This window comes from Panthera tigris, chromosome E2 (genome assembly GCF_018350195.1).
Source record: "Panthera tigris isolate Pti1 chromosome E2, P.tigris_Pti1_mat1.1, whole genome shotgun sequence".
NCBI classification, from domain to species: Eukaryota; Metazoa; Chordata; class Mammalia; order Carnivora; family Felidae; genus Panthera; species Panthera tigris.
This window is the reverse complement of record NC_056674.1, coordinates 59,766,330-59,779,619: the sequence shown is the minus strand read 5'-3', so window position 1 is coordinate 59,779,619 and position 13,290 is coordinate 59,766,330. Positions and strand designations below refer to the sequence as shown.

The following is a 13,290-nucleotide window of genomic DNA, read 5'->3' as shown; positions in this document are numbered from 1 at the left end:
AGTCAGTTCGACATTCCACTTCGGCTCAGGTCACGATCTCACGGCTTGTGAGTTCGAGACCCACGACGGGCTCTGTGCCGACAGCTCGGAGCCTGGAGCCGGCTTCGGATTCTGTGTCTCCCTCTCTCTCTGCCCCTCCCCCACTCACGCTGCATCTCTCTCTCTCAAAAAATAAATAAATAACCATTAAAAGTTAAAAAAAAAAAATCACTAAGTCTCTTCGTTGATTTTAACACATTCCATTTTTGGTCCTATTTTAGCTGCTTTGTTTCTGACTCGGCCAGCTTAACCTCTGAACGATGACACCCCGATGCTGAACTATGACCGCAATGCCAAGAGAAGAGAGGAACTGGAACCAGAGTAAGTTTACTGCCCACTGCCCTCAACAGTTAGCACTCCTCTCTGATTCTGAGGAAATCTGTGCCATGACAGACAAAATAGCCTACACAAAAACACGGGGACAAAATGCTACGATACCTTGCGGTAAATGATCGGACTCCAAATGTGATATAAAAGAACACGTCAACTCGGGCAAACCGTTTGGAATTCTTAAGAAATAAACCATTTTGAAACCTGTGGTTTCTAAAACCGCAAGCACTGAAATACTTTTCTACGAAGGTAAGAACGGTCTGCGTACTTGCAGCTCTGGGCCGTCAGCGGGAATTAAATGACCCCACGAAAGCCGAGCTCACGGCCCTTCGGAGCTCTGCGTGTGAATGGTGCTTCTCTAACACAACTAGCTGCCTGACGCTCTCTCCAGCTCAGCGAGGGGTTCTAGTCGTGGGGAGCGCGTGGCAGGCAAAGCGCTCACCCACCTCTCCGCGCACCCATCCGCCTCACAGACGTGTTTCACGGAACATGCCACTATCGGTCGACGGTAACTCTGATACGAGATGCCAGCGGAGTAGCTTCCTCCTCAACAGTTACGTCCGAGGCACCCACTTAAAGAGGACTCCGTCCGCCTCCGTGTCCTCCCACACAGACCACGGTGCCACGAGGGCGGCGCGGCCCGGGCTCCACACAGCAGGCAAAGTGCCGGCGGGGACCCTCCCAAGGAGTGTCAGCACAACAAATGTGTCACCGCACGTTTTCTCCTAGTGCAACGGTCAGGCAGAATGATCCTGAATCGTGACCTCTTCTTTGATATAAGGTAAAATTCAGAATCAGTCAACTCTGCCTCGTCTGCCCAATCCTAACAACAGGTACCGTCCAAGAGTCCTATCCGATGGAAACAATCTGCTAGAGAGTAACGCTTTCGACAAATGCATCAGCTCATAAAGAACTCAGACTCAGATCAAAAGAAAATCTGTATTTTTTCCCCCCACAGACATGTAGACGCTGGAAATTTGACCCCTTTTTCTATGTTCATTTGTGTCACTCTGTAGTTTCTCCAAGTGAAATATATCTCACGTTAATCACATCACAGTAACACACATAAAAAGATGGAATATGTTGTATCTACGACAACCTCAGAAACTCGTGGCGTTATCGAGTGTTACGTGCCTTAGGTGACGCACTTTAGACCGAACAAACACCGGGCCTTAAGTGGCCGGCTGGTCAGACCTGTGTGCGTGCTCACCCAGGACCCACCCGGACAGAGAGAACGATCAGGCTTCTCTGCGACTGCTGGGAACACCATCTCCTCCACGGATGTTTAATGCCCGTTCGCCGACACTGGCGACACCCCTCTCTTTCTCAAATTTAATGTGTAAAAAATTGACCCAGTGATTCCACTGCCGGGTGCTACCCAAGAGAAACAAAACCACACGTTCTCCCAAACACCTGTTCACGAACGTTCCGAACAGTTAAAAAGCGGAAACACCCCAAGGGTCCGGCGACAGATGAGCAGATGAACAAAATGTGGTCCATTCACACGACGGAGAAGGACCCAGCCACAGAAGGATCGGAGCGGCGATACTCGCCACACCGTGGACGGCACTGCGCGGCCCACGTGTGCCAAGTGCCTGCAGCACGTAATTCCAAAGACAGGAAGTGGACGGTGGCTGCCAGGGCTGCTTTCCAGGGTGACAGAGATGTCCCGGCATTAGACCGGGGGCTGGGTGTACAACTATGTGAATGTACTTTAAAAACCCACTGAATTGTACGCTTTATGATGGTAAACTTGAGGGCACCTGCGAGGCTCAGACAGCTTAGCATCCAACTCTTGATCTCAGCTCAAGTCACGATCTCACAGTTTGTGAGTTCAAGCCCCATGTCAGGCTCTGGGCTGACAGCTCAGAGCCTGCTTGGGATTCTCTCTCTCCCTCTCTCTCTACTCTCCCCCGCCCATGCTCCGTCTCTCTCTCTCTCTCTCTCTCTCTCTCTCTCTCAAAATAAATAAGTAAATGTAATAAATAAATTAATAGGTCAAATCTACGGTAATTAAATTAGATATTTTTTTTTAATTTTTTTTTAACGTTTATTTATTTTTGAGACAGAGAGAGAGCATGAATGGAGGAGGGTCAGAGAGAGAGAGGGAGACACAGAATCTGAAACAGGCTCCAGGCTCTGAGCGGTCAGCACAGAGCCCAACGCGGGACTTGAACTCACGGACCGCGAGATCATGACCTGAGCTGAAGTCGGACGCTTCACCGACTGAGCCACCCAGGCGCCCCAAATGAGATGTTTTTTAGTTAAAAAAAAAACACCTTCTTTTAACGTTTATTTTAGAAAGAGAAAGAGAGTGTGAGCAGGGGAGGAGCAGAGAGAAAGGGAGACACAGAATCCAAGCAGACTCCAGGCTCCAAGCTGTCAGCACAGAGCTCGATGCAGGGCTTGAACCCACAAACCCTGAGATCACGACCTGAGCCGAAGTCAGACGCTTAACAGACTGAGCCCCCCAGGCACCCCTGATCTCGGTTTTTTTAAAAGGCGGTCACTAAACTCTGTTTCTCTCCCTGCTCCTGCTCTGCTGTCCCGATCCTTGCTATTTATGTCAGAAGTGAGCAAGACTTTGAGAAAAACGCTGTTTTCAATGTTTCAGATATGGTAACTGGTCTCACAAAAAAATCGTGGCTCGGTAAATCTACATCATCGTTTTAGGAAAGCTACGTTGCATTTTTAGTCAAAATCAACAACTCAGACGTAAAACAAAAAACCACACAAGTTTACCAGTGAATAAAGCACAGGCTTTACAGGTCGGGAACACTGCACTAACACGCCTGCACTCCCCCTCCTCCCCGTGCTGTGGGAGGCCATGTGGGCAGCCCACGTTGGCCCACGTTAGCCTGCAGAGGCAGGACAGAGGCACCAGGTGGCTACGGAGACTGTGGCAGGAGAAGCAGGTGGACAGGACGCGGTGTGGGCGAAACGGGCTCTGGTCTGGGCGCCCGCCAAGCAGCTCCCTCTACCTCTCGCGGGACGTGGCACAGTCCCCTCTGGGCACCTACGTCTGGCCCCCAGCAGAGACGTGGAGAGACCTCTGTTCAAAGGCAATGACCAGCTCCTGGTTCTAAAAGCACAGCGGTGTGTCCGTCACTAGAAAGCCTTCAGAAACCGCCTGAACGTGCGCAGAATTTCCACTGTCTCCTACCACGTTTTACAAATAGCAAACACATACAGACGTCCCTCAACTTAGGATGGGGTCATGTCCCAAAATACCTATTGCGGGTTTGGAAACATTCGAAGTCAAAAATGTACTTAACGCCCCTAACCTACCAAACATCGTGCCCCAGCCCGGCCCAGCTTCACTGTGCTCACGGTAGCCTGTCGCTGGGCGGAGTCATCTCGCACAGATCGCGACGCGTGAAACCACTCACGGAACGCACGCACCCACCGCACCAACACCGCTGAAGTTGACGGAATGGCAGTGTGGGTGCAGGGCGTCTGTCGGGGCTCCGGCCATCGACCTCACGATCGCGCTGCCCCGCGCCAGGAGGGAGGATCGGACCGCACGTCGGTGGCCTGGGAAAAGATCCAAACTCAAAACCCAAAGCACAATGGCTACTGCACACAGACCGCGTGTGCACCGCCGTAAAGTCGGAAAACCATCAAGCTGGACTATCGTGTTAAGGTAGGGACCGCACGACTTTCCTGAAAAGCAAAAAACACACAGAACAGAACAGAATGCTGTACCTACTGCCATTCAGGCAAAGGAAAGAAGCTTTGCAGGCGCACCTTCCGAGTTCAGGGTGATGAGGGTGACGTTGTTCCCAATGTTCTGACTTCCCGACTGTCCACAGTTGGAGACGGAGTCGCTGGCCTCGGACCCGCTCTCCCCGTCCTCGTTGTGGCTGTCATCCTGACCCGGCACCTTCACCACAATGGTGTTCTGCCGTCTCCCGGGCACCGCGCTGAGCGGGAAACAAAAACACCAGCCGATGTTGTGAGAACAGCACAAGCAACGAGCAGAGACTAGCGCTGAAGCCGCCGCGTGCCTCTTTCCACCACTCATCAGAGAACCTAACTGCACGAGGCGGCAGCTCGCGAGTCTTCCCACACCGCTCTCTCTACTCGGGGGAACAGCGACCGAATCGCACGAAATGGTCTGGGGTTGGAAGAAACTGTGTGAAACGTAAAAGTCGACAAACGTGTTCGTGTCGCAGAAGAAGTAAAACCACCACCCACGGTGACTCAAGGCCTAGAAGGCGGCTCTCTGATCGTGGAGGTGCTCCCACAAAATGCCGGCACTTGAGTGAGAGCGACTGTTAGGGCTGTGTCATGGGAAAGACTCATCGGAGAGCAAGCGTGCCTGGAGACTTCCATTGACCCAATCCACTCCACACTGGTAGGCCTTCTAGAAGGGACTCAGCCTCTGTTAACAAAGTCAACACTCCTAACTATTCTCACCAACAAAAACCACTGAAGTGGGTCTGAAAAGCCAGTCGAGACTCTCCCAGAGGATGTTCTCACCACTAAAGGGGTCCTGCTGTGGAGCAGTAAGAAACTGCCAGAAAAACAGGGCACAAGCCGCCAGCTCCAAAAAAGGCCCAAAACATACGTATTTATTACCTGGAGACAAGCTACTTGCCTCTACCGCAACCCTCTCCACATCCCTTCGTGGGGACTGCTAAGCACCGAGAAGGGGGACGAAGCCCAAGGTCCCCGTTCACAAAGACAAAAACATGCTTCCAACCGTGGTCGTGCCGCAGGCTGGGACTCCAGCTTCTGAACTCGATCCCGCAGCAGCCTGCCCAAGCTGACCTCCGGCCGAGCCCCTGCGGGAGGCACACCTGACCCCGCCTCCCAGATCCCCAGATCTCCTCAGCCTGAGCGTCAACAACTCTTCTCCCGCCACCCGCCACGGCAGGCCCGCGGCACAGCTAGGCCCTGGGAGCCTGGGCTCGGACAATAAAGACAACGGGACAGAGCTGGGGCAGGAACAATCTGCGGAGGGCACTGAGAGAAAAAGGCAAACAGGACGCTGTGAACACGCTGATGGAAACAATAAGCAAAACCACCATCTCGGGGCAGGTCGCCAGGAAAAGCGGAGCCCAGACTGCCGGGCAGGGCCGTCCACAGCACACCTCCCCGTCACACGATGCCTCTTACGCACCCTTATTTCTGACCGAGGTTACACTTCCAGTGTCTCAAGAGAAAAAGGTGGGAGAAGAAAATCATCACCTCGAAATGCCTTCATCGCTTAGCAAACTCAATAGAAGGTGTCTGTGGACCTGACACGCTGCTGTACAGACAGACACACAGACAGACACACGTGAGGAGGCGGTGGTCGAGGGAGGAGGGCACGAGCCCCACCGGCTGCTGTGGAAACACAGAGCCGTCTCCCCGCTGGGCACGTGAGCACCGGACACAGAAGTTCCCGGTGCGTCCCCCCTTAACACGTCCCCTTCTCCAGCTGGCACACCGGGACCTGGGCCTGCACGCAGCACGGCCCCTGCCCACCACAAACAACTGTGGGCCGCGCCCGCTGGGCTCGACCGGCCAGCTGTGCCCGGCTCAGGACGTGGAGCGGCTCCCGAGGGGACTCATCGCGGTGGCAGTGGCAGTGAAAGGTGGGGTTGGTGTGGTGGCTACTGACTTGCTAACGGTACATTCCAGGGGGTCCGGTGCCCTGCTGCCCAAGGGTTCTTCCATCTTGGCTACAATGGCGCTCTGCCGATCACTGTTGAGTATTACTGTAGTCTGGGGGACGGCGCTAGGGAACAAAAGAATCACAAAGAAAAAGAAGACCTTAAAACAACAACATTCATTGTCAGAATACACAAGAGTCATTCAATACACTCAGCATCCAATGACCTGCGCTACGGGAGGGAGGGGGCCCCACACAGAAGTCACGTTTAAAGTGATTTACGGTCTACACCGGGCATAGGATAGACCAGAGGTGAACCGTTTTGTCGAGAGCTTACCACCCCTCGCTGCTAGTATGCTTAGTTGAGCTGAGATCGGAGTATTTACACCTTTACACAGAAGGGAGCCAAAGGCCACGGGTGACAGTGAGGCTCCTGAAGTAGCATGTCTGCGTGAAACTCAGCTGGTATTTTCACTCGTCCCATCCCAAGGAATGCCTGCACGGCGGCCTAGGCTTTCAGAACCACACGTATCGACACCATTCCGAAATGTGAGCTCCGGAAGGACAGGGGCAAACACGACAGAAGGACTGTGGGCAAAAACACCTGACATTTATCACCTCCGGCTTCTACTAGGGGAGTGTGTGGACCACACACAGGTCTTTGCTTTGAAGGAAAGCGAGTCCACGAAAGAACAGAGCCCCTATCCGGGGACCTTCCTCGAGGTGGCGCTGTGAGTTTAAGCAGCAGCCAGGAGCTTATCGCACCAAGGTTCTCCAGGAGACTGCTCGGTCATTCATCTTCTGGCCACAGGAAGTGCGGGCACGCTCTCAGGAGGCTACAGGGCCAGAGAGCACCGGAAATGCACGGCAAGGCCACCTGAGCACGGGTCGTGCTTAAATTTCACGACTCTGGGAGAACCACTGCTCTCACGTGAGAAAACCTCACGTAACCAAAAGCACGTAAGAAAATGTAGCCCCGTGTCAGAGCGACACGGCTGTTAAACGCCCCCTCCCAAAATCAGGGTCACAAATGGCACCATCTCACGTCCGAGTAAATCGCAGGACCGTGAGGTGTTTTCTAAAATAAAAGCATAATCAATTGCATTTCATTCAAAACTTTGTATTTACAGCGATTCCCTTTGTTCTCTGGTGACACCTAAAGTAACCCACCAAATCCTTACAACCTGTCCACAGGCAGGCCTCACAGGTGACACAGGTGACCTTCGACTTGGTACTGTGGCCACCCACAGGCTTCGACGATTTCAGCTTCCCTCTTTCAAAACAGGAGATGAATGGTTTGGATGCACTGGGCGTTCTCCTGAAGTATGTCCCGTGGGGCACTGCTCCCTGCTCCCGCCACCCCAGGATCCCACATGCATGCACCTGTCTCCTCTCCACTCCTCCCTGAGCAACTAACCGGGATGACCCTGCGGGGTGACAACAGTTCCCTAATGAGAATTCACAATGGACAGGAGCACAGTAGAGGTCTCAGAAGTCCTGGAGAAAAAAGATTAAAATGTATTCATGGCACCATCTGGCAAATTGTTTGAGTAAATGTACCTTTGCTCCTTAACGATTCTTGTTAAGATCAAGGAAACGATGTTCTGAAGCAACCAGCTTCAATGTGAAGAGGCACCCTGGATGTACCCCAAGACTTTCGGGGAGTTCCCGGGTGTGGGCAGCTCTCACGATGCAACGCCCCAGTCCTCACCTTGCACAACTTACTATTTTCCAAAAATGTTTCCCTTGAGAGAGCACCCTCGTCAACGTGTCTGTTCCCTTTCACAAAGCCCCTTTCCCACCCTGAAACAAAAGGACGTGAACGTGGGACGCGGGGACCCCAGAAGGGAACACGAGGCCACTCTGAGACACCAGGCGGGGCGTGAAGAGTCTACGCCTCCGCTGACCGACCAAGCACCGCTGGGCGAGTTACCGGGTTACCATTCCTTGTTCTCAACGAAACTGACGGAGGACCAAGGGACCTTTTCAGCTCATAGATGATCAGAAGTAGTTCTTGACGACAGTGTACAAAGACCTTAAAGACCTGAGGAGCTGAAAGGCGCCTCTGCCCTCACGGGAACCAAGTTTCTCAGCACTCAAAACTTTAAAAACTACCAAGGGAAGCAGGACCAAGGCCGAACCCGGTCTCACCTTGAGTGATAAGTCATTATCATCCATGGATTCAAGGATTAACTAAATCTAAAGCCCCATCCATCTCAAAATCACACTCCTGACACCGAATTATTAAAAATCAGTCACACAAGTAACACACGTAAGCTGTTCTGTTCAGCTACGCACTAGTGACCGTAATGAGAACTCAGCCAAAAGAGCTGAGCCCTGTGGCTACGGGAAACACAGGTCCCAGCTGCAATTTCTATCCACGTGTCCGCTGCAAAGGAGGACTGCGTCAGCCTGGTGGATGAGGTAAACTGCAGGGTGGGGCGCGCAAGACGGGAACGAACTTCCAAAAAGCAAAAGGAATAGGGTGAAATTCAACTGTGGAAAGCTTATTCATGGGATGCTTTTAAACGGGTAATAGTATTCATACCATAATGGAAATGTTTAAGAAAACAACGAATGCACTCTGTTTTTAAATATCCAGGTCACAATATGCCAGAAATTATACCCCTTCAACTAATGCAACGTACTTGTATCGACCTCAAATTGTATAAGAAGAATATTTCATTTTTCAAAAATTAAGGAATATCCGTATCACACGAGTAAGAATGCAGTAGTCATCTGAGGGCTGATTATAGGAAAACTGCCACAAGAATGGAAGTGTCTTGCCTGGGCTGAGTTACAGTCCCCAATTATTCAATCAGATACTGATGTGCATCTGCTGCGAAGCAATTCTGCAGATGGATTAAAAGTCCCAAGTGGCTGAGGTTAAATTAACCGGACGGGAGACTACTCTGAATGGACCTGGCCTGATCAGGAGAGCCCCTCCAAAGGAGGTTTAGGCATTCTGTCCCTGGGACTGGAGACGCCGGACAGCTCTTGCCAGCTGATCCCGATCTCCCCTTCCTGCCTACCTGCCCTGGACTCCAAGCGTGCTTGGCTACCCCCACAACCGTAAGCCAACTCCATATAACAAATCCTTTACAGGGTGTGCTGGTGCACTGTGTGTGTGTGTGTGTGTGTGTGTGTGTGTGAGATCTCTCTCTCTCTCTCTCTCTCTCTCTCTCTCACACACACACACACACACACACACACACACACACACACACAGGTGCGAACGTATCCCCTACAGGTTCTGCTGTGAAGTAACCATAGAAGGAACAGAAGTACCACATCAAGTCCTAGGTCCCCGGTGGCGACGTCCCATAAAGCCTGCAGTACAGCATCAGAAGCAGGAAGTCAACACCGGGACGCTTCCGTCAATGCGACGGCAGTCCTCACTCGGACTCCGCCGCCAGTTTCTGTGCACGCGTGTGCGGTTGTGCACGGATCGACCCCATGTGTAAACCCACGTCACTGTGCCGTCACCGTGCCACCGCTAACGAGCAGCGGCCTCATGCTGCCCCTTTAGACACATCCGGCCTCCCAGCCCCACCCCTGTCCCCCGGCAAGTGCTAACCTGCTCTCCATCTACGGTCCTCACATTTCGAGAATATTACAGACGTGGAATCAAACAGCTCGTGACCTTGGAAACTGGCTTTCTGTACTCAGCGGAAGCCCCAGATCATCCAAGGGGCAGAGCCACCACCGGTTCAACCGGCGTCACTGCTGCGCAGTTTCCCGCGGCACAGGGGTCTGTGAACCTTTAACTCCAGAAGGGCATCTGGGGTACTGGCAGGTTTGGGCTCTTACAAATACGCTGCCACGGACATCCCCGTAGAAGTCGTGAACCTAAGTTTTCATCTCTCTGGGAGAAATGCCCAAGAATGTGACTGCTGGGCCCTGTGGTAAGTACACGTTTAGCTTTACAAAAAACACCGCCAGACTTTTCCAGAATGGCTGTACCTTTCACATTCCCACCAACAAGGGATGAGAAATCCAGTTTCTCCGCATCCTCGCCAGCATTCGGTGCTTTTCGCCATTCTGACAGACGTGGAGCGACACTCGGTGTGGTTTGGACTCGCGTCTCCCCGACGACTAAGAGTCACGTGCCCATTCACCACCCAGATCTCCTCTTTGGCAACGTATCTGTTCGAGTCTTTTTCCTGCAGGTGAGCGTGCCGTCGGTCCCTGCCAGGTGCGTGGCGAACCAGCATGGCCTTCCCATCTGCAGCCTGACTCTCCGTCCTCCTCACCGGTCTTCGTGGAGCAGAACTCGGTGACTTCCATCATGTCTGATAGCTCCTTTTCCACGGGTGGCGCTTTCGCTGTCAAGTCTGGGGGTCTGAGCCGGGCCTCGGGCCCCAAACACTTTCCCCTACGTCTTCATCTACAGGTGTTACAGTTTTGTATTTAAACGTGTGCTCCGGTTACAATTAGTTTTTGTTCCAGGTATGGTGGGACACCGAGGTTCATCTCGCTCGTTCCGCCCGGGGACGTCCAAGTGCCCTGGCTCGTGTGTCGAAAGGCTGCCCTTCCCCACTGGTCTTCGACCCTCTGTCAAAGCTCAGCGGGGCTATTTCTAGGCTCTATGTTCCAATGATCAATTTCTCTCTCCCTCATTTTGTTTTCTTAAGTGTATTTTTATGTATTTTGAAAGAAAGATAAAGAGCAAGTGGGGGAGGGGTGAGAGACAGAGACAGAGAATCCCAAGCAGGCTCCGCAATGTCAGCGTAGAGCCTGACATGGGGCTCAAACCCATGAACCTGTGAGATCACGACCTAAGCCAAAATCAAAAGTTTGACACCCAAATTGACGGAACCATCCAGGAGCCCCAATCGTTTTGTTTTCTAAAAACTACATGCTCAACTCATTCTTTGGCAATCTTAAATCATTTTCTATACCCTTACCTATAACCATATGTTGGTTTGTTTTTTAAGTTCTTATTAAATGAAAACCAAAATTAAGTAAAAGGGAAAAGGGTAGACTCATAGACTGTCCTGTTTTAATTCTAAGATTATGCAAATCGCCCAAGTTGTATACTCTTGGGTAAAATAGGATCATCCAGAAGCAAAAAATGCTCTGTGACGTGGCCCAGTGACCTGTGACCGGGGGGGGGCACAAGAATCACTCGGCCGTGTGCAGTGACTGAGCAAAGGGCCCTCAGGCACTCCCCCCAGGAGAGTCATGGCAGGCAGGACTGCCCCCAGGGCTCCGCGTGGAAGGAGACACCCAATCCTCAAAGCGGGAGAGGGCACCACAGCGCCTTCCCTGCGCGGATCAGCAGACCACCGTGTGGACCAGCTAGTAACGTGCCCAGGCCCACGAAGCCAAGCTAGATTTGAGCCCAAATTCTCAAGCAGCAAAGGGGACCTTCCAACCAAAACCAATACAGGAATGGTCCATAACCCACTACTCTTTGAACACCGTAATTTCCTGGGGAAACTAGGGGTTGCCCCCAGAGAGCCCAAAGTTATTTTTTGTGTTTTTTAACCATTTTCCCAAGTGACTCTGATGGGTGCTGATGATTTAAAACAACAGGGGCATCTGGGTGGCTCCGTCAGTTAAGCATCTGACTTTGGCTCAAGTCACGATCTCACAGTTTGTGGTTCCGAGCCCCCTGTCGGGCTCTGTGCTGACGGCTCAGAGCCCGGAGCCTGCTTCGGATTCTGTGTCTCCCTCTCTCTCTTCCCTCCTCTGCTCACGCCGTCTCTCTCTCTCAAAAATAAACATTAAATAAAACAACAAAACTGCACACACACACAACCCCACAGAAGAGGCACAGACCTGCTGTGTCCACGGGCCCCATACGGCACTCACCCACTACATGGCTCGCTCACTACAGATTAGCTTGGTACGAGGCAGCCCCTGCACAGGGGCCTTTCTGTCCATTTTCTGAAAGACAGACCCCAACTGCCTCGGTGAGTGCTCAGTATACAGTCAAGCCCCTGTGTATAAGATGTGAATGAATTCGAGAACGATTCTGAGTTAGTTCAGTCCTCTGGCTCCTGCCTCTAGACTCCATGGTCTCGTGCCGCGGAAAGAAAAGGGACCAAGACTCGTGAGCCAGAAGAGAAACTTAGGAAGACGATGCCCACGGGACGGCCTAGCGCACTGTCACCCACGGAGGGTGGGGCGACCTAGAGTTCTGTGCGCTCACCAGCGTGAGCCCCGCATGCACCGGGAGGCCCGGCTGACGGTACCCCCTGGTGAACAAGAAGCCTTAATAGGATCGGGTTTTTAAACCTCACGGGGTCGGTGGGGCGTCCGGGCGGCTCAGTCGGTTCAGCGTCAGACCTCGGCTCAGGTCATGATCTCACGGTTCCTCAGATGGAGCCCGCGCGGGGCTCCGCACCGCCAGCCCAGAACCTGCCTGGGACTCTCTGTCTCCCCTCTCTCCGCCCCTCCCCTGTGCATGCACATGCGTGCACTCTCTCTCTCTCTCTCTCTCTCGTTCTCGCTCTTGCTCTCTTTCTAATAAACCAAAACCAAAACAAAACCCCTCGCGGGGTTGCTGAGGGTCAAAGAACCCAAGCGCTCATATGCACGACCTCTCTCACGGCAATCTTCACATACTGTCTTATTCCCACTGTACTGATGAGGAAGCTGGGAAAGGGTAAGTATTTGCCCAAGGTCTCACCCCTTAGAGGTGACAGAGCCTGTCACCAAGCACCTCTCAAGCTCTTAGCCACTTGTTAGTCAAGACCAGAAATACTCCTTTATTTCTGTTAGCCTTTCAGTGTTGCATATTTTCACTGTTTTATTCCGATGGCTTTACAACAAAGTATCTTCAGCTTTCAGAGATGTCATGGCAAACATTTTCCAAGCTATGCTTACAAAGTGACCTTCAACTTCTCTTCTGTTTCAGGAAATCGCTTTGTGACCGTGTTAAAAGTCTCTGTACTCCTATTTTAAAACATCAACATCTCTGTCCCCTTAGCTCATCGTTCACACAAAATGGACCATGATTTGAATATACGCCAAGGGGCTCTATTGAAGTCTATGCAAAAAACCTAACAAGCCACCAAAATAAGAGACCTGAAAAAAAATCTTGAAAACTGTAGGTAAAAAGTTTTAAAACATCATTTTAAAAGTGGTGTTTGCCACTTTTTATTACAAAGGAAAACAGAAAACAAGCTGGTTTGAGCCAGAGAGTTTGAGGACCACAGAGTGGCCGGTGCAGGTGGGCACGCGGAGAGGAGGAGGGGCAGGGGTACGCAGGACAAAGACCAGCCAACAGCGGAGAGGAGCTCAGCATGTAGTGTGCAAAGAGAAACACACACAGACCTCGGGCAAAGAGGACAAAATGACGTCAAGTCAGGTGG

The 13,290-nt window shown here is 52.0% G+C and overlaps 1 protein-coding gene across 5 annotated transcripts in view; it reads right to left on the bottom strand.

Annotated features, from left to right (window-relative positions):
• The window catches only part of LOC102955899 (BTG3 associated nuclear protein), a 112,229-nt gene that overhangs the window by 54,148 nt on the left and 44,791 nt on the right, over positions 1 to 13,290 (bottom strand). For 3 of the 5 annotated variants that reach the window (XM_042969765.1, XM_042969762.1, XM_042969763.1), the window contains exons 5-6: positions 5,978 to 6,094; positions 4,117 to 4,292 (exon numbers count right to left, since the gene is read on the bottom strand). In XM_042969765.1, coding sequence (XP_042825699.1) covers positions 4,117 to 4,292; positions 5,978 to 6,094 — 293 coding nt within the window. The remainder of the gene's footprint in view (positions 1 to 4,116; positions 4,293 to 5,977; positions 6,095 to 13,290) is intronic. The other 2 variants (XM_042969766.1, XM_042969767.1) reach the window with 1 other exon arrangement.